Source organism: Onychostruthus taczanowskii, unplaced genomic scaffold, assembly GCF_017590055.1.
Source record: "Onychostruthus taczanowskii isolate IOZ18803 unplaced genomic scaffold, ASM1759005v1 scaffold3, whole genome shotgun sequence".
NCBI classification, from domain to species: domain Eukaryota; kingdom Metazoa; phylum Chordata; class Aves; order Passeriformes; family Passeridae; genus Onychostruthus; species Onychostruthus taczanowskii.
In genome coordinates, this window is record NW_024500349.1 from 17,501,845 (window position 1) to 17,522,838 (window position 20,994).

The 20,994-nt window shown below is 41.2% G+C and overlaps 1 protein-coding gene across 1 annotated transcript; it reads right to left on the reverse strand.

Annotated features, from left to right (window-relative positions):
- Positions 1-11: 11 nt before the first annotated feature.
- Positions 12-14,646, reverse strand: NOM1 (nucleolar protein with MIF4G domain 1). The gene is made up of 11 exons (XM_041408921.1): positions 13,658-14,646; positions 12,768-12,892; positions 11,644-11,839; positions 9,464-9,787; positions 8,866-8,976; positions 7,818-7,985; positions 7,097-7,218; positions 3,223-3,355; positions 2,732-2,863; positions 1,913-2,022; positions 12-1,031 (listed from the first exon to the last, which is right to left on the reverse strand). The coding sequence occupies exons 1-11, from the start codon at positions 14,576-14,578 to the stop codon at positions 854-856; spliced, it is 2,520 nt and encodes an 839-aa protein (XP_041264855.1). The 5' UTR covers positions 14,579-14,646; the 3' UTR covers positions 12-853.
- Positions 14,647-20,994: the final 6,348 nt, after the last annotated feature.

Consider the following 20,994-nt stretch of genomic DNA (forward strand, 5'->3'; position numbering starts at 1 on the left):
AAAAACGGCAGTTTAATGTGTAGTGGTAAGGTGACAAAAGAAACAAAGCATTTACAGAGTGTTACAGAAAGAGATGTGCCTATTTTTTTTTTAAGCATCCAAATGAAAAATGTGAGCAAACTCTTAAAGGACATATTCTCTTCTTAAGACTCATACTGATGATATTGTTTATGTCTAGAAAAATCTGATTAACACAAGTGATTTGGCAACTCCAAGTCTAAAGTTGTGAAAAACAGGCTAAAAAAGCCACAAAGTATGCTGTGATCTCTAAACCCAATATAATTGGGCAAAGACAGATCTTCAAGTTGCTTTGCTACATCTTTGAATCCAACTGAAGATCTTTTCCTGACCCACAGTCAGGGAATCAATTCACAGAATTAGCAAATAACTTCCAACACTTGAAGAAAAAAGTCGATTTCTTCCCCACCTGACTCACCAGTGCTTGTGCCATCTAGTGGCTCCTTTCTTCAGGTGAGTACCAGGGTTCCTTATCAAAAGCTGCTTCTTTGATTACTTTAAAGGCTACTGGTGTTCTGAATGCAGAACACCACTGCTGACAAAGAATCACAGAAGAGAAATTCACCCTCTTCTCCCGATACCAACTGTCAACATGAAGCACTTGTACCAAAAAGGGACATTTTTGGTACACTACATTTTCCAAAACAACACTACATTTTTCAAAAAGGCCTTGTATCCCCTTCAATTAAGCCTCTAACTAGAACACAGGGTGAAGTAACTGTTTACATAAAGAAAATTGATCCTTTAGAGTAAAACAGTTCTCCTCATTCTCAATTGTTTAGGTCTGAAAGACCCCAGCTTGGTTTTTCTGTATGTTTTATTAGAAAAAATATAACTATAGCTTCAATTTGGGTTCTTTTGCCTCTAAAGCCTTGGTTGCTAGTTCCACTCTCTCTTTTAACAAGCTAGCTTCTTCAGCACTCTTTTGGGCTTGGGCATGTTTCAGTAAGAAGTGGGTAAGGAAGAGTTTCAACCCTTCCCGCAGCATTCCGAGTTTGGGGTTGTCAGATATCCTGTAAAGATACAGATCAAAAATATAATTTAGTCTTCCCTCGTTTCAGAAGCTTCTTAATTTTATCATCTTCTTCAAACAGAGCTGCAGAAAAAAAACATCCAACCTATAAAAGAAGTTTTATTGAAGAAGCTTTCAAATTACCAAGTCTACCTTGGTTTGGCAAACAGCCCAAACACTCGACATACAACTGGCCTCAACAGTAAAATGGAATATTGCAGCCTAAGGCTTGCTTTATGTAAACAATTACATTAGAGCAAAGAACAAGGCAAACTCCATGTTCAAGCCTCCTTGTGTTGCTGCATGACAGCTGAAACATCACCACCTAATTTTTTCAAACTTTATGTGATACTGCAAGTCTTATCCACTCAAGTCCTAAGCAACTCTAAAGATGCAAATTTCCCAGCCTCTCCAGGCAACCCTGTCCCATATCAAAAATAAGATTTTTCAGAGAACATTGATAACAAACCCATTAAAAATACCCCAAACATTTGCCTCTTTAGTATCACTTTTTTTTTTTCCTTTTTAAGATACATTCTAGCAATGACAGCTGGCAGAGTAAATCCCACTGCACACAGGTGGTACAGCAACAAGGGAAACAGGGAATTACAGAGCTCTGCTCATGAAAATCCTATGACCAAAATGATACATTGAATATCTGGAAGGCTTATTTTGCATAACACAGTTGCATCTCTGTCAGAGCCTATACCAACACACACATGACACGCTGGCCCCACTCAGCCAGGAAAAGCTCACATTTTAAGGGATGGAGGGCTGATGTGTGGAAAAGGCACAGTGTAATTCCAAACAAAACAGGCAACCTTCTTATCTTCTTAATTACTACTCAGCAAGGGTTCTCTGGAGATGCCAGTGATCACTTACCTCATAAAAATGTCAGTAATTTCTTCCTCATCTGCTTTGGTTAACAGTGTGCTTAATACCTGTCGTAAGAAACGGACTTTGGGTTTGTCCAGTTCACTGAATTCAATTACCTGGCAGACAGAGAGGGAGAATTAGATTCATTCAAGTATTTCAAACAGCTGGTCTTCTCTCCTAAATGAAGAACTTTTAGCACACCAACTGGCCTCTGCATATACTGAGCCTTGAGTTTAGCACAGAATAATTACCTGAGAAGACTGCATCCAAAAGCCAATCAATAATGAAAGCAAAGAACCTTCTAAGGAAGAGAAGTCTACTGGTACCAGAATACCAGATGTCCTTTCTCAATTAGATAAATACCTTGTAAGTACCTGGCACAATCCATTTAATTGCCTGTTTAATACATTCCAGTTACTCTTCTAATAGAATTCTATGGTCTACCCATTCTGAAATCCAAGAAATCTACTCAGCACTTTTTTGTCTAATAAAAACAACATCAGCTAAAAATATAGCACAAAAACCACTGGCAAAGCCTGTTAATGAAGGGGCCTCAGTTCCAACTCTGGACACACTAAAGGAAATAATCTCACAACTGCTCTAAATAAAGAAATGTAGACTTTCTCTATGCCTGGGTCACCACAAGTTCCCTTCCCCAGATGACAGCATTACCATAATCAATTGGAACAATTTGGTAATTTTAAAACAAGTTTGTCATAGCATAATCAGCTAAAGTACCAAATAAGTAACAGAGAAAATATGCCTTCCACAGAACTAGCAAATGCAGGGAAAACACAGAAGGATTTGAAAAGAAAACACACCAACCTTGAGAACTGAAAGTGGCAGTGATTTTGTCCTTATTAACTGAGCCAGCAGTGAAATCAAGTTGGAGATGGCAGCAGCTGACAGGTTTTCTAAGTCTCTGATTTTGTCCCAAATACTAAACTGAAATGTCACCTAGGGGTCAAAGGTAAACAAATAATCCACAAATCAAGTGGCTGTTTAATTGAGTAACAACAGAACAAACCTTTTGACCCTGTATTCTTTATAAGCCCGCCTTTAATTAACAGAAATGTTTGATCAGAGTGTTCCAATTACTTTAAAATGCATAAAACAGAACAAAGAAAACATTCAGCATTCATTTCCTATTCAGATCTGACCATGAGTATGCCTTACTGAATGCTTAGCCATACCAGCAGAATTTTTCCTTGGGATGAAGATCCTAACAGGCATGCACCCATTCTCAGGTATTCAGTAGATGTCTTCCTAACCACAGTCACGACACAAAACCAATGAAGCAACAGATTTGTCTTTACCTGAAATCGTCTTTCATGTCCACAAAACTTATTAGCCAAAAATGCATAGAAGGGGTTGAATGTCTTCTCCTGTAAGCAGCAGTAAAGGATGACATGAACTATTTCTCTCTCCTGCTGATCTTTCAGGCCAAGCCTAAAATTTAGCAAGAAATTGAGAATAATTTTGTAAGGAAAAAACTTGTTGACACAAAGTAAGAGCTACAGTCAACATCTGAGAGTACACTTTAAAATCTCTCCAAACATCACATTAAGTTTTACTTGTTACAAAGTACCTATGAAGTCTTTAAAACTCCTAGTGAACTCCAACCTTTAAGGGTGTTGGCTAAACAAGTATCCTTCTATGGCTCTATGGAAATGCTGAAGCATTATGGGTGCTAAAGGAGGAGATGCAAAAGTAAGACCTCAAGAAACAGAAGTGGAATGATAAAAGTGTTATCATTGCCCAGGGAAGGAAATATATCCCACTCCATGTTTGCAGCTCTCCATGAACAGAAGAGAGGGCACAGAGGTACCAGCAGTAGCACTGCACCCACCCATACCACTACAAGGGTTAAACTGTGAAACAAAGGCTAAGTAGTGAAACAAGAACTGTAGGGTGCCATTGTGATAATCTCATGCTTGTACTTATGGTCATGGGAGGAAAACCAGCCTTTGGATAAGTGCAAGCCCATTTGGAGAAACATTTCCAGGGCCCTTCACTTCTGCGGTACTTAGTAGGGATAAGAAAATATTCTTAGATGTCTTTCTTGCTTGGTGATATGAATTTTTAAATCTCTGGGTCAAATCCATGCCATGTGATAAATGAAATTCATTTCTGTTTGACAGTAGCCTAAGAGGATACAGTCAGTGATTACAAAGCACCTTTAAAAAAGAAAAGCTGGAGAAAACACCATCTATGTATCTATCTTATGTTGGCTGCTTCAGCATGAAGGCCAAGGGCTGAGCAGCCTTCCCACTCCAACAGCTGACCAGAGTAAAGGAGGGCTGAGACACTGTGGCATGGAATGGTGACTAACTCACAATGCTCCTGGTCTGTGATTTAACTTCCTACTGCTGCCAACTACTTGGCAGCATTAAAACCAATTAAAATGAAAAATGCATCATATTAGAACCTGAAAAATATCAAACCAAATTATTTTCACTGCTTCAAGTTCAAGTTTCATAGGGCATTAGTGCAACTCAAGTGTACTTTCCAACCAAGTTTGACTCCACTGGATCTTGCCTTACTGTGTGTAGGGTTGTTAGTCATTACTTGATGCCAATATCCCCCCTTTGTACACACCTCCAGACATCTGCACTGCATGTGACAGAGAAAACACTGCTGTTGAGCCCAAACTCCCTAGAATTTAAATTTTACAGTAGGAAAATCTGGGATGATTTCTAGACTAAAGAGCAGTAAAAATTGAGAAGTCTGCTCTTCCAAAAGGAGTCAGTACTGGAAGTGCTGTGTCTGTGTCATAACCCACCTGCTCTCCCATCAGCCATGTTCCATCTGATTTCAGAGCAACAAAAGTTTTGTTTTTTTTTTGTTTTTTTTTTTTTTTAAATATACAGGTTTTCAGCCATCAGATTTGCATTTAATAGATGACTTGGGAAGTAACACTGCAATCCCTAGTTTGGCACACTCTCCTTTCACTTGTTCATCATCACTCCTATCATGACCTGCTTATTTAGGAAATACTCATGTTGCCAGAGTTGTAACCAAGTGACAACACTTGGATATTCAATTTTCTTCCTACATTCACTTCTTCACAGAAATAGAACTCCTAAACATCTAAAATTTAAGAGCCTGGACTGTCTTTCATTGCTGAGCTTCACCAGAAACCTGTGTAGATTTCATAAGCCTGATATTCTTTGATAAAGAATGTGAAACCACCTCACTGATCCAATTATTCATGAGTTACAATATTCCCATGGACTTGCATATCTGGCTCCTGCAGTAAATGGGATAACTGCCTCTGAAGCAGGTTCTTTGTCACCAGCAGAAGCCTGCCTCCAAGTAGGTTAGTTATCATCAGCTGAAGCCCAAGACTATCATTGCCTTCAGATTAAAAACAGCAACTCTTAAATCCCCCTTTAAGACAGTTCAAATTATATTAGTAGATACACTCACTTTGGTAGTGAGCATTTAGCAAGAAATTGAGAATAATTTTGTAAGGAAAAACTTGCTGACACAAAGTTATCCTGAATTACACATCTCACTCCAATAGGATAGCTGAGCCTTTCATGAGTGGCTCAGTTTTTCTGAGGTGTGAAGTTTTTCAAATTCTCCATGTTTACAAAATAACTTCAAAAATAACTCCATCAAACTTAAGCAGCATTCATTCCCTCTCCTGAGTGAAACTGTGGTTTGTGAAGGTGTGGTCTTTCAGCTGATGAAGAGCATCCAGGCTCACTCTCTCCTCTTTGTCACCAGTGATGTTCCCAGCCCTCTCTCTTCACTGACACCTCTGCAATCACTGAGCCACTTCAAGGAGCTGTTCTGGCTTCAAACTAATACCTTCATCTGCAGTAAGGAGGAAAGGGACTATAAAAACTATAGCAGACTGGATTTCAAATAGTTTAAATTATCCTTTAACCACACCTTAAGTCTGCCACAGAATTAGCAGCAGATGAATCAACAAGAGCTGTTAAAATATTTCTTTATATGCTCTTCCTCATGAGACATCAAACATACAAATACAAATTCCCATACACTCTGGAACACATGTTCACACTGAAGCTAATTCCTTCACTGACGATTGTGTGTACTTTCCATTATACTCTGCCAGATGTGGGCAGATTTAAGAATTCATCCCTCTGAGTTTGCTGTATAAACATCAGCACCAACACACACCAGGCAGCCTGCAGAGAGATTTTCTGCCAAGCCTGTATGTATTCAGATTTGTGTACTAGCTTAAATAGCACAGATGAGAGTCAAGTCCAATTTGCAAATTGAGCTGCCAGGTCTTGGCAAGAGCAGCAGCAGCAGCTAATTTCTTTTAATTGAACAGGCCATATTAAGATATTGGAATGACTCCATCACAGTCTCAAGTCCAAGCTGTGTTTTGCAAAAGTGGCATTTAATCAAATATTAGTTGACTTTATTACAAAGCCTGTTTTGGTTGGGTAAGCAAATTAAATAATTGCATGCTATCCTGGTAAGACAATACCCTTGAGTTACAAGGCTGAGACAGAAAAGTTCAGGCCTGATCTCTCCCCTCCCAGTTCCTACAGACTTATAAATAATATTATGATAAACACAAGGAATAGCTTGGTTTGAGCTCTTCCTTGATCACACCTTCTTCTGAAGAGCTGCCTGTCAAGGGGTAAGGGAACTGGTCTTCATGTGAAGCAAACCCAAAGCTAATAAATTCTGCAAGAGGGAAGTGGAGGTGCCAGAACACTACCAGGTCCTGCAAGCATGGGCAGAAATGGCTTAACAAGGTGGCAAGAAGTCAAAGAAGTGGCAGTAGTACAGAAATCACAGCAATCCAGCAAAAAACCCAAGAGATGTTCTGCAGGGGCTTCTGGTCTGCCTCTGTAAGGAAAAAAGCCTGCAGCAGCCTTCCATCCACTCTGCTGGGATACACAGCTCCAATGCAAAAAGACACAGGCTCCTCACATCAGAAGATGCTGCAAATCACAGTTACAGCCAGGAGTGACAACAGGGGCTGTTCCTTTCCTCTGACTGCCAGTCTGTTCTGCCTGCCCCCATTAATCCTTACACCAGGGTTCTGGTCCCTTCTCCTACCCTTTTACCCTATGTGGATCCCTGGCTATGCACTTCTTTTAATTGCATTATCATCTGAATGCTCTTAAGCCCAGATGAGAAATGTTGCATTTACAGCCTATTTTTAGTTCTGGGCTGGTTTCTGTACTAGGCTGTACTTACTTGAGAAGTTTTTCAAAGGCATCCATGAAGTCTTCACTCGTCATCAAGACACAAAAAATACTTCTCCTGATATCCGTGTTCATTCTCAGCTTACGAGCAAGCTCCATTATTTTTGAACTCACCTGAAAATAAAGTTCTATGCTATTTTATTTCTGTTTGCCTTAAAAAAGCTATTTCTGTACAGCCTTAAATAACATCATCAGTGAAGCTCTCCAGTAAACCATGAATCACCAGTCCAGAGGTCCTGAGCTTTTGTCCAGAGGCACAGGCATCATCAAGAGCTTTTTAAACTATGGAAATACATTTTAATCTACTTTAATTGTGCCAATTAATTTTAAGACATGCTTCTTTAACATAAGTAATTCACCATGACCATCTCATCACATTACTTTTGGAATCAGTTTGGATATATGCCACAGACAGACACCACAAGCTGTCAGAATTCCTACTAGCAAATCCACTGTTGAATCAAGTATCTTCTTTCACCTCAGCAATTCCACAGGGTAAGAAAAACCAAGCTATACCACATTTGCAGTAACAGCTCTTATAAAGCACATGAGTACAATGCTTAAAAAAAACAAAGAGCAGAATTTACAGTCCAAAAGCTTGGTCTTATAAGAGCACGTGAAAGTTTTTTTGGCGGGCACTGAAATGAACTTACTGACACGTATAAAAAATCTTCAGGAGATCACTAACACTTAGACTTTTAATTTGGATTTACCTTTCCTACGTGCAGCTTTTGCTGAGCCTGGCTTTTTGTATCACTGATCATTGGTGCTCCACTCCAGGATGACCCCACGATCCACCAGCGACCGACCTGGTCAGCACTGAGGAGAGACTCCAGGGACACACGGAGCTGGGTGTCTTTTCCTGAACCACTGCTGTGAACCTTGAATAACAAAACAAAAATAGAAACCAACAAAGAAGTTTTTTATTTGAAACTTTTTTTCCTCTCTTCTTACAGAAAACAACAAATACTTTAATTACTTAAAATTATTTGTAAACAAAAACTTTAAACATATACATTCATATCTTCGTAAAGATCTTCCTGTGTTTCCTCCCTAACCTTTCTTTCAATCAGCAACCTGAAAAGAATTTACAATTTTCCCATATGATGTGATTTTTTAAATGCATAAAGTTGCATATATCTACATGTAGAAGCTCTTGGGTTTTTTATTTGAAAAAAGAGATACCCATCTAAAAAGCAGACATCTTCCAATCACAAAGTTTGATTACTATTCAGAGGATGCTGACACTGCAGCATCCTACAATCTGTTAATGGATTTCCTTTTGAACACATAAAATGACACAACAAACTGCCTTATGCATTTTACAGCTCAAATAACAAAAATTTTAAACTCTGAACAAAATAAGAATTTTCAAAAACAGAATCCAGAAGCATATCAGAAGGGCTGCAAAAATTTAAGAGAGGAAATCCTACAGTACTAGGTTACCTAGCTTGTTTTTGCCTGGCCTCTTAAGCTGATATGCACATCCTGCACTAAATTACTTTCATCCCTTTTGTACTGGGTTGTTCTGGATAAACTGCTCATTCTGTCAAAAAAACCCCAAAACCAAACCAAACCAAACCCCAAAAAAAACCCAAACTGCCCATTCTGTCAAAAAAACCCAAAAACCAAACCCCAAAAAAAACCCAACACCAACAAAAAAAACACCAACAAAAAATCCCCAAGAAAGCTGACATCCAATACAAATAATTACTCCTGGATTAAGAATAACAAAGCTACACCAGCCAAGAAAGTTCTCACCAGTGCTCTCTGCAATTTGCGGAGTCTTTCCACTGGCTCAGGATCATAGCCAGGGATCTTACGCATGTCATTGTTCCTAAGTGCCAGCATAGTCTCCAGCATAAACCGAACCTGTGGGAAAAGGAATAGTTCTGAACATTCTAAGCTGTGGGTTTATTATTTAAAGTACCAGAGTACTTTATATAATAAAGTACTTTGAAATTACTATTCTGTGAGAATAAGCAGCTCAGCTGGCAATATACACCAACATTTAAATACAACATGTTTACTTTAATCCTTATTACATTAATTTGTGTACAAGCTTCATCTGCTTCATTCATTTTTTGAAGCGTACAAAGTATCATGAAACAGAAAAACTGTCCATTGCATAAGACACAAACCAGTACTGCCCCACCCATCATGAGCATTTTGGCATCTGTTTTCTAAGAACTAATGCAGAAAGGCAGACAAGAAGAATGCAAATAACTGAATGTCACACTAATGGTAATTTAGAACCTGAATAGAATGCAGCAGAAAATGTTTCTGTAAATTAAACTAGGTATCCAAGTACTTATTACAGGCTGTTGAGAATATGAAAATCTTTAGAACAAACACATACCCTAGTCTGATCCTGGAATTTCTTCTCTGCTGTGCTTGCTTTCCTCTGGGCTTCAGTGATCAGTTCTTTCAAAGCCAATGCATCATCTTTTCTTAAGGAAAAGCCCACATTTTTCAGAAGAAACAAAATCAGCTCAATCTCTTTTTCAGTGAAAGTGCTAACAAGCTTTTTCAGAATATCAAAGATCAGCAGGCAATGAACCACATGGAAGTTATACAGATGAGCAATCAAGGCAAGGAGATTTTCACATTCCTTCCCTTCAGCATCACTTTTACAGAGTTCATCAAATTTCTTCACCACGGCTTCCAAAAAGTGAGCACCAACCTGGCAACAATTCCATTAAGAGGAAAAAAAAAAATATCCAGCAGTTAACTCTAAGTAGATTTTACAGACATCTGTAAAACTCATTTTTGGGTCACTGCCACTATTAATTTTAAAGAACTACTGTTGCTCCTTTCAACCAATAGGGATGTTCTACATTTACATACATAAATATTTAAATGGCATGACATTTTTGTAGAAGTCTATGCTATTTACACCTCACATTTGACATCCAATTGCTTTTCAAAGCCTGTGCAAGAAAAACAAGTATTATGAACCTACTGTACACATACACCAGCATTTATTTACATAATATTCATGGACACATATTAGCATCTTTCCAGCTGTCAGACTAGCATGCTGTTACTGCTAGTCATTCATCCAGGAAAAGCTGCATGTCAAAAAGCAAACACATTCCAGAGTTTGACATTCCAGAACAAAATCCTTAGCAGAAGGATAAAAAATAATATTGTGAAAAAATCCCCAAAATACCAAGTTTTCACAGTTGCTGAGCATAAGGTGAAGCTGCTTTTGAAGTGGGCATAATTCTTAGATGTTTGTCAGCAGTACAGCTGGGAAAAGAAATTTTGGAATAGATTTATTTCTGAAGAGGGAACTGATGCTAAAGGCTGGGATTTGAAAGCCTACAGGCTCTAAAACACAGGGAGGTAATGAATACATTGCTGCTAAGTAAGAGCCTCACCCATTATTATTGTGTTAAAATCTGCTGATCTTAAGAAAACCAGAAGTCCCAGCAGCAATACTGACCTGCATTACAAGCCTTGACCCAGCTTGGGTGTTAACTATCCAATGCCTGCAAAAATTTATAAACACAGGGCAACTTCTGCATTGCTCAACCTAATCTTCAGTGCAGCTCTACTATCACACTTTCATGTAACTAATATTGTACATTTATTTTACAGAAACATTGTATTTGGAGTCAGAACTGCCTTTCAAGCAGCAAAGAGGGACAAAATGAAAGTTTAATGCCAAGGCTTCAGGGACAAATCTGCTTTAATTGCATCCATCTGATATTTAATATTGTTTCAGAGCCAGCATTCAGGCCACAGATGACTAACTGAAAAACTTGCATTAATACATCTTTTGCATTGAGATATGGGGGGAAGAAAAAAAGAGTAGTCTAATAGGAACATACTGCTGAAACAACTTTGTTTCCTGACAGACATTTAACTGAAATTAGCTAAAATATTCCCTTTGACATCAGGAGCTTCAGCATCAGCTTGGGCAAGAGGGATTTTACCTCATTCATCAGTAAAAAACACAAAACAAAATCCCCTCCAAAGTTTTGAAGTTTTTAATATTCCATGTTATAACTACTTAAGTCTACTGATGTATGATTTGCTTAGAAAACAAGTTTATCTGCCACTGTAAAAGGATTCCTGTAGCTGCAACACTTTTCTGATCTGCATTTACATAGTTCAAAACAATACCCTTATGCATCCATGAGAACAGAAACAGATTAGTGTGACTAAAGGGAAGAGAAGCTGAAGGTTAGAAACTTTTGATTCCTGGCTGCAGAAAGATTGTGATGAAAAAATGATGGGTACTAGTGGTAACTCATAGAGGAGATAAAATCAGATAAAGCAATGGAGTTAGACCCTTTCACTTGTGGAAGCTTTGCAGACACTGTCCTAAGAACTAATGCAGAAAGACAGACAAGAAGAATGCTTAGACCTTTTCACTTGTGGAAGCCACAAAATACTGATGAAACTCAATTAAAGATGCTTGTTAGTGCCACATAGTTAAAAATTACAAGGCAATTCAAACAAAATGTCAAGGAAAACACCCTACAATAGGTATTATTAAACAAAATTTTAAGTCCCAAGCACAAGAATTACCTCAATTCCTACATTATGGTGAAGGATGCTGACCAGAAGGACGTGCTCCATCACGAGTCTTGCAGGCATGGCAACTGCAGTAACACAGGCATTCATCAGAATGTCTGTCAGGGTGTCATTCATGTCCTTTCTGCTGTTGGCCATGTAGAGCTCTTCCATCTGTCCACTGATGGAGGACAAATTTGGTTCACTCAACCTATGGAGAAACAAAATCCAATGTTCACTCTTTCTTCTCCTTACATGGTTCCACAATTTTGAGCTCACCCAACAAGCAGCTATTCTTTTTAGAGAAACTAGTTTGACTTAAGAAGAAAAGATTGATAAGATGACTGGAAGGAACCTTTTGTATTTTTCTGTGTTTACTAAACTAAAAAAGTATAGTACCTTTCATTCTAGTGTAGATAAAAAAAAATCCATGTAAAAACGTGTTAACAACAGGATTTACAAAGCACTGTCAATCTGCTTACTGTCACTCTAACAGATTTATTACAAAAAGGGACTGGTTTTAGCAGTTTTAACTGTGGCTCATCACAGTCTTCGAAGAAGTATGAAAATAATTCATACTTTAACATATATGGTATATCAAATTTCAAATGACTGAACAAACTCTAGTCTATGTTTTACAGGTAACAGATGAAAATTGCCAATAGATTTCTGATTTTAAAAATACTCTAAAATTGAAATGAACATTAATTACTTTTTCTATTCTGTAGTACTTTTACCTAGGAAGGCTTGCTCCTCCTTAATTGTAGTGTTGAAGAAATTTAATTTATTAAAAAAAAACCCAAAACAAACCAAAACCTGTTTTCTCCTGAGTTTTTTTTTTTTTTTTTAATAAGCATACTCCAACTGACACTTGGTGAATTATACCTAGCACTTGCAGGGAACTGCTGTGTGGAATCCAGCCCAATGTTAAATTTATTTTCTAGATTTTTCAACATCTATAATGACTAACTTTGAAGAATTTATACCAATAAAGATAATTATTCTTAACAATAGCAGACATGATTGCCAACTTAAAATCAGTTTGTGAAGAGTAAAGTCACATCCTTGCCACCTGGGCTTGAATGATGAGCATTGTCACATTGATCCAGAAAGATTAATGACTTTCCTCATTACACTACCTATTAATGAGGCCATTCACCATTTTCTTCAGTCTTCCCAATTCTTCTCTTTTCTTGTCATCTAGTGTCTCCTGTGCTTTCCTTATTTGAGGAGGAACATACTTTGCAGCACCGTGACTATCACTCTTAGGAGGAAAACAAGGTATCACATGAGATCAGTATCTTAAACACTGGAACACAAATATACATTTCTATTTAAGATTAAAGTGTCACACTTTTAATTAAGGATATATCTTACCATCTAATAATCAACACCAAAGGAACAACATGAAGAAAAGAAGCAGGAAAAAAATTACCCTTTATGACAAACTTGATGAGAGCAAAGCCCCTCTTCCCCAACTTTCTTTAAGTTATGGTCATTAAAACCTGGCATCTTAAGTCTTGGTTTTACTCAAGTTTTATTTAGGCCCATGAAGGCTAAATGTCCTGTGTGACCTCCTCTCCTCCACCCATTCAACAAGATCTAATACTGGCAGAACCCCTAAGATCGTTCAGAAAGTAACATTTCAGTGTAACCGCTGCTGATTTCAACACAAGCTCTCCCTGCAGAAGGGCTAGATCACATTCTTACACTCTAATGCCAGGGCAGCTCCTTTTATTTGTGGATTTCACACACAGCTCCCACACGCCTTGTGCTGTAGGGTATTATCTGCCACCAGCCTGACTCGGGAACTCTCCCTCTACATCTAACAAGTGTCTCCAGGAGCTCGAAAACCCCTCAAGTCAAGAGTGTATGGGCCCGGCTGTATAGAACCAGGACAACACTCCACGTGGCCCGACTGGACAGCGAACACCTGGGCTTAACAGCGGCGATGCAGCTCTGCTCTATGTTCAGGTTGTGGGATGTGCTTTGGGAAGCAGGTCTGTGCTAACTGAGGGGAACATCCTACCTCTGCCTCCTCCTCCTCCTCGCTCGAGGGCTCGCTGGCCTCTGGCACCCCGCCGTCCTCAGGGGACGAGCTCTCGCTCTCCCAATGTCCTTCCCCGTCATCCGCCTCGGAGGGGTCTGAGGCGTCTTCCTGAGCCTCCTCGTCCTCACCATCCTCCTCGTCCTCACTATCCTCCTCCTTCCCCGGCGGGCGCTCCCGCGGCCCCGGCTCGGTCTGCTGCTGCTCCTCCTCGTCGCTGCTCTCGCAGAGCCGGCTGAGCCCGGCCCGTGTGCCCAGCGCTTCCAGCACGTAGCCCAGCCCGTCCCGCAGGAAGCTCTGCGGCAGCCGCTCGGCCGCGGGCCCCTCCTGCTTCTTGCGCCGCTTCCCGAGCCCCAGCTGCCGCTCCAGCCGCCGGATCTCCTTCTCCTCCTCCTCGTTGGCTTCCAGCAGGGCCCGTTTCCGCGCCGAGGTGGCTGCGGCGGCGGAGGGAGACTCGAGGGCTGTCGATGCCGGTGCCGACACCGACCTGGGCCGCTGCTTCCCAGTGGCGGGCGAAGCCGGGGCTCCGGGGCGGGCGGCAGGAGCCGGCTTGGCCTGGGCCGGCTTGGCCGGAGTGGGCTTGGCCGAAGCAGGTTTAGCCGGGGCTGGCTTGGCCGGGGCCGGCTTGGCCGGGGCGGTGGGAACCTCCACCAGCTCCCCTCGTTGGAGTCGGCGGCGGCGGCTCCGCTTTAGTCTGCGCTTCTCCTTCCTGGCGTCCCGGCGACTCCTGCGATTATACTTCTCCGAGTCTTTGAGCAGGGCCAGCGGCGGCTGTTCGCCGGCCGCCTGCACGTATTCCTGCACCGCCTGCCGCAGCCGGTCCAGTTTCCCGCCGCGGCGGACGCGGGCGGCCGCCCCCCGCTTCATCCTGCCTGCAGCCACACCGCGCCTGGGCGCCGCCATGTTGGAGAGGGGCCGGGCTGCCGCTTCCGGCGCGCGGCAGCCATGCCGGGCACAGCGGCCCCTGCTGGGCGCGGGCGGCGGCAGCTCTGAGGGGACGGGACCCTGGAGTGCCGCTTCAGGGGCGCTCGGTCGGTAGAGATGCCCTCGTTTCTGCGTGTGTATTTAAGAATCGCAGAATCATAGAATAAATTAGATTGGGAAAGACCTCTGAAATCATCGAGTCCAATCTATGACCGAACATCATCACGGCAACTAGACCGTGGCATTAAGTACAGTGCTTAAGAAAACCTCCAGGGACCGGGGCTCCACCACGTTCCTGGGCAGTCCATTCCAGTCACCCTTTCTGTGAAGAAATTTTTCCTAATGTCCAACCTGAACATCCTCTGGTGCAGTTTGAGGCTGTGTCCCCTTGTCCTATCACTTGTCCTGGGAGAAGATCCCGACTCCCACCTGGCTACAGCCTCCTTTCAGGTGGTTGTAGAGAGTGATAAGGTCACTCCTAAACCTCCTTTCCTCCAGGCTAAATAACCCCAGCTCCCTCAGCCACTGCTTCAAAGATTTATGCTATGGACCCTTCACCAGTTCTGTTGCTGATTTTTAGACATTCTCCAGAAAGAAAATGCAAGGCTTGTCCCTCTGACACCAGAGACTGGAGCAATTTGTCCATCACAGCCCTGGCTGTGATCGCAAGGCTCCCATGGGGCGCGAGGCTCTCGCTGATGCCTCTTGAGGAGCTGAGGGACACCAGCCCCTGGCCACTCCTCCACCTGCCAAGACCCACATTTTAAGTCCCTTCCAACAGTGCCAAAAGCTCAGGTACCAAAAGCTCAGGTATCTGTTCCTGAGTGTGCCAGAGCCAACATCCATGTCCATGGTCTTCTACAGAGGAACTTGGGGGTGCTGATGGAAGACAAGCTGTTCATGAGTCACCAGTGTTTCCTTGTGGCCAAGAAAGCCATGGGATCATCGAATGCATTCGGAAGAGCACTGTCAGAGGTGATGCTGACTCTCTACTCAGCTCTTGTGAGGCACATCTGGAATGATGTGTGCAGCTCTGGGCTCCTCAGGACAAGAGAGACATGGAGCTCCTGGAGCAAGTCCAGTGGAGGGTACAAAGAGGATTGAGGGGCTGGAGCATCTCCCTTACGAGAAAAGGCTGAGGAGCAGGGTCTGTTCATCCTCTGAAAGAGATGGCTGAGAGGGGACCTCATTAATGTATATAAAGTCTGTGGGAGGGTGCCAAGAGGATGGACCAGGCTCTTCTCAGCGGTACCAAGCAACAGCATGAGAAGCAATGGGCAGGAACTGATACACAGAAGTTCCACCTAAACATGATGAAGAACTGTTGTGTGGGTGACCATGCACTGGAACAGATTGCCCAGAGAGGATGTGGAGTCTCCCTTACTGCAGGAATGCCAGAAGCATCTGAATGCAATCCTGTGCCGTGTGCTCTGGGATGACCCTGTTTGAGCAGGGGTTGGATCAGATGACCTATTGTGGTCCCTTCCACCCTGACCCATTCTGGGATTCTGTGACTGGTGCCAACATCTCTTGGGGCATTTCCACCCTCACCAGGGTTCAGGACAAGCTGATGCCACTGCTGCGGCCTGTGTCCCTGCCAAAGGCGTGCATCCTCCTGGCTCTGCACAGCTGGTGACAGCTTGTCTGTCATCCATGTGATCAGAGGAAATTAAATGTCCCATGGCAGTTTGCTGCTGTCAGCAGGAAAACCAATTGGTCAGTCTTATTTTTAGTCTCTGCTGTGCTCCAGGCTTATGGAACCTCCTGGGTTTGTGCCAGTTATGTCTGGCAGATGACTGGAGTTCCACAAAACACTGAATTTTCCCAAGTTTCATTGAAAACTGGGCAGAGGAAAGAATTTCTTGGCTGTACAAAGAGCCTCAAGATGAGCCTAGACATTAGCAGACATGAGAAAAACACAAATGAAAGCCAGCACACATGAGCCTCTTTCAGAAAAAGAGTTGGTCTTGAACCTGCTGTGGAGGCCAAATCCAGAGGAAGTCAGGTTTCATTTTGTTTGTCGTGGTACTCCTGACCTCTTTTGGACAATGAAGTACTGCACAGGATTTACATTTTACCTGACAATTTAATATGGCTTTATTACTCAGAAGATTATTTTTGCCTTTCTATGCATGTTTTCATATTCTCTGATTACATCATATGTCCTAGGTGACCCATGCCTCAGAAATTCAGCTTTCTCAAGGCTGATGCATAATGAATCTTTCATCCTCACTGACAAAATATGTTGCATTGATTTGTCAAGGCATTCCTTTTGCTACATTTAAAACTATATATTATGTTGTAATTTATTGCCAGGCCACTCTTTATTCATGCACAGACAGCTCACATACATTTTGCATCCTATTTATAGATTTATTGATAACAGTAATCCAGCAGCATGCCAGAATGCAAGATAAATATAGCTGAATATAATTTGAGAAAATATTAGGTGCTTTTAGAACCCTAAGATTTGCATCTTCCTTGTGTCTAATAATGTAATTTGTTAGTCAAGGAAAGAGAGCTTTCCAATAATGGCAAATTTCATGTATCTTCAAAGAGAGAAAATGCCATTATTTGCCTTCTTCAATAATTCATGTCACAAAGCAAAATGTGAAGAGCATGTATTTTACTAAACCCCATAATCCCAAATTTGGGTCAAGATAGGCATGTTACTTTTGCAGAATGTGTAACTAGAATTATCATTACCTGTTTTCGAAGTAAAAATAATTTCGAAGAATTAAAACAATATGTCAGACAAAATATAAATATCACAGTCAAGAAAATGTAATATTTAAAGAAATAACAATCTGCTTAATAGACTAATCCAGCATTCAAATCTAGTTATGCCATATCAAAATAAATACATTGCAGCAAGTATTTCAGATCCTATCCCAGAATATTGTGGTTTATTATTTTATATTTACTAGTTCGGCGTAGATTACCTGGTAAATACAGTCTTCATAAGGTCTAAAATGTGAATAAATTAGAAACTCCTGCCAGGGACTCTTCCAACATTCCTGTGTTGTCTAAATACCAGAAAAGGGAGGAAATCCAGTTTCCATTTCACGAATTTCACTTTTAGATCTCTGCATCATGTGAGCATCACTTACCAAACAGGAATTTGGAGCTGAGGGAACATTTTGTAATTGTTCTTTGTTTTGACAGTGATCCCACATCAGAGAACAAGCCACGAGGGCAGGCTTCACATTTGCAATGAAATTGAGCATAATGGCATGATTCACTGGAAATGAAAGTTCATATAGAATTGTTGCTTCCTGCTGAGATAATCTTTGTTAACAGGTTTCCTTTCCTATTACTTTATATTAATGGATTATTATTTCCCAGCCCTCAGCAGAATGAGCAGAATACAATTCCTTTAGCTGCTTGTCTGCTGTTGTCTCCTGATCCCCTCCCACATGCCATGAAAATGTGCCCTAGTGACTACATAATGCACATAGGTAGATCCTGGCTCTTTTGTAATTTGCAGCTATTGAAAATATTTATCACCACAGGAAATATCAAAGCAGCACCAGAAAGACTTTTAGACTGAGCTCATAAGGGTGGCTCTTTGTTCTCATCAATGGAGAAAACAACCTGATTAATGTCAGAACATGGCTTGAAATACAAAGCCTTTTTTGACTCTACAAAATAAAAACTTCTGGCCAGAATGAATTTATTCCAAGCACTGAGAGCCTCCAAACAGTGCAAGTGACTCTGCTCTGAGTACCCAGCACAGCATCCATCTACTGCCTCTCCCCATGCCATACTGTCACCACTGGGATCAGCAGAACTGGAATTTGGTCTATGGAAGGACACTTTTCTTCTGGAAAGCATTTCCAGAGTCTCAAGACAGTACAAAGTTCCTGGTTCTTCAGATGTGTTTCAGTCCCATCTATTGCAGAAGGTATTGGTAGGTGAAGAAAGTGGTTTCTGTAGTGCTTTAAAGATACATCCCTGTTGCTCAGAATCTTGGTGGGGTTTTTTTGGTTGTTGGTTTGTTGGGGGTTTGTTTGTTTGTTTGTTTTTGGGGTTTTTGTTTGGTTTTGGTTTATTTTTTTCCTCTCAGGGTGTATGTGCTAAGCAATTCCTGCAGTCTTGGTCTGTAGACAGTTTAGCCAGACATGCTGAAAACTTACTACACAAAGAGTCTGGAAAAATATCTGTTCTGGCACTTTCTCCCACCTTTCCATCATTTTTGTACCTGACCTTGGACTGGTCATTTATCTTCCCTCTGCTGCCTTTATACAAAATGAGCTTCCTTCCATCATTCTGAGACTAAATCCACACAAGTGGATCCTTCTGCGTCTCCAGGTTTGTCGGCTGAGGAAGTTCCACCCACAGCACCTCCCCTTGAGGTGTAATTCCTGCCTCTTCTCTGGGGCTGCCCCAACGGATGTGCTGACCGAAAGCTGTTTGCTGAGTTTTTCATGTAATTTCTCTCTTTTAGTCCCTGAAATCAATGTCATTTGAGTCAGTGCTCACCGGTGATACTCCTTATAAGAGATCTACCATTAGTTTGAGCTCATTTAGGCTGTTTGATTGAGACAAATTAGAAAGTAACCAGGAGTATTTCACATGAGGAGGTCTGTAGCTTTCCCCCTCCTCTCCAAAAAAGCAGAAGATGAAAGTGGAAACCTCAGCTGGCAAAACTCAAGTAGGGAGAAGATGCATATTCACTGATTTTAATCATTAATATATTTTAGTTCATTGGGAGGAAGGAGTGGGTACTAAAGGTTATTATTTAGATAAATGATCCAAAAGACAAGCATAAAAAAGACAGATATGCTGAGTGAAAGCAGAAACCCATTTCCCCAATCCATTAGCATTTTTAGCTTTAAACTATAAGGAGATTATCTAATATGTTGCACAAGGATGACTGAAAAAATGAAATCAGATTACTTTCTTGCTATTAAAAGGAAGAGGTAAATTTCAATTAAAATGAACTTTTAAATTAGTGTTTTGTGCCCATCATAGTTCAAAAAAAACCCCAAAAAACAATTGTAAAACAGAATAGCACCATTGATCAAAGTCCCACATTATGGCGCTTTGCATTTTTCACACAAAATTTATATAATCAAAGCTTCTGTGCCAAGAATTGTCTCTGTGGGAGACTTAGTGCTAAACACCAACCTTATCTAATGAACACTTGTATTGTTATTTAGAAGGCAGTTTTCATCAAAAACCTGTACATGCATACCAAAGGATCCTTTTCCCTCTGTTCTTTCTCCTGTGTTGTTAATTACTTAGCTTTAGCATCCCAGTTGGAATTCCGTTCCCTGAAGATCAGTCTTTATTAGCTATTTCTTTAATTCTGACAAGGCAACTTCAGAAAAAGAACACTTAGAGTGACACTCCAGAACAAATACCTAGGAAGGCTTGAATTCAACAAATTCCCTAAACTTAACAGTTACTGTCACTTCGTTAAAGTCACCTTTTACCTGTTTGTTTGTTTGTTTGTTTGTTTACTTATAGGAGTGAAGACAGTGACAAGAGTACATGCTGTGCCACTGAGACAGAAGCAGTGGCAGCAGTAGCAGTGTGCAGTGCTCATGTTCATCCCCTGTCTCTGGTACATGCTGTAAGGTGATCATTTCCAGACTGCAGCAGCTTTTTCAGCTCAGTGAGGTGCTCCTAGATATTAACAAAAGTCTTACTGCATTTTTCCTGAGGCTTTGCAAAACATGCAAAATATGATGCATATCTGAGCCAAATACACTGAAGAATTTGGAGGTCTCTCCAGGGTGTACTGAAACAATGATATCAATTTATACATTTTGGCTGCCATTCTATATTTTAATCCCAGTTGTTATAAAGCATGATGTTATTGTGTATAATACAGTATTGATTTAAGGTACAGTTCCTGATCAGGAACTCTACTTACATGACCATAAGCAGAGTGCAGCAGTGGACTGTGCCTGCTACATCTCTGGTTACAGACTCTTCTCTCAAAGTGCTTTAAATTGCCACACTGATCTAAGCCTGACAGACAACAGTTTAGACAGACACCTACAGCTGAGCCAGTCTCCTTGCTCTCTGTTTGTAGTCAGAGAGAAAGAATGACTTTTAGAGGGAAAAAACCCTCTCATCTAATTCATCTTAGGCTTCTGCATCAGGACAAGATGATCAGTGCCTTAGACTCCCTTAGCCCCAGGTGAAAAGGCTGCCTTCCCTGACTGGCTTAGCTGCAGGCAGTGGCCTTGCAGGTACCTCATTAGGTGACTCATGCAAAGGTCATGGCAGCAAAACAAAAGCATACTCACAGGACCTTAAATAACCTCGTGTTTACACAGTTTGTGTCTGGCAGTATGTAAAACTAGATACCACCCTAATCTACACTTTCACTTGATGACTTCCCTTTTAATGATTGCCATCTTTCAAACCTGCAGTTTTGCAGG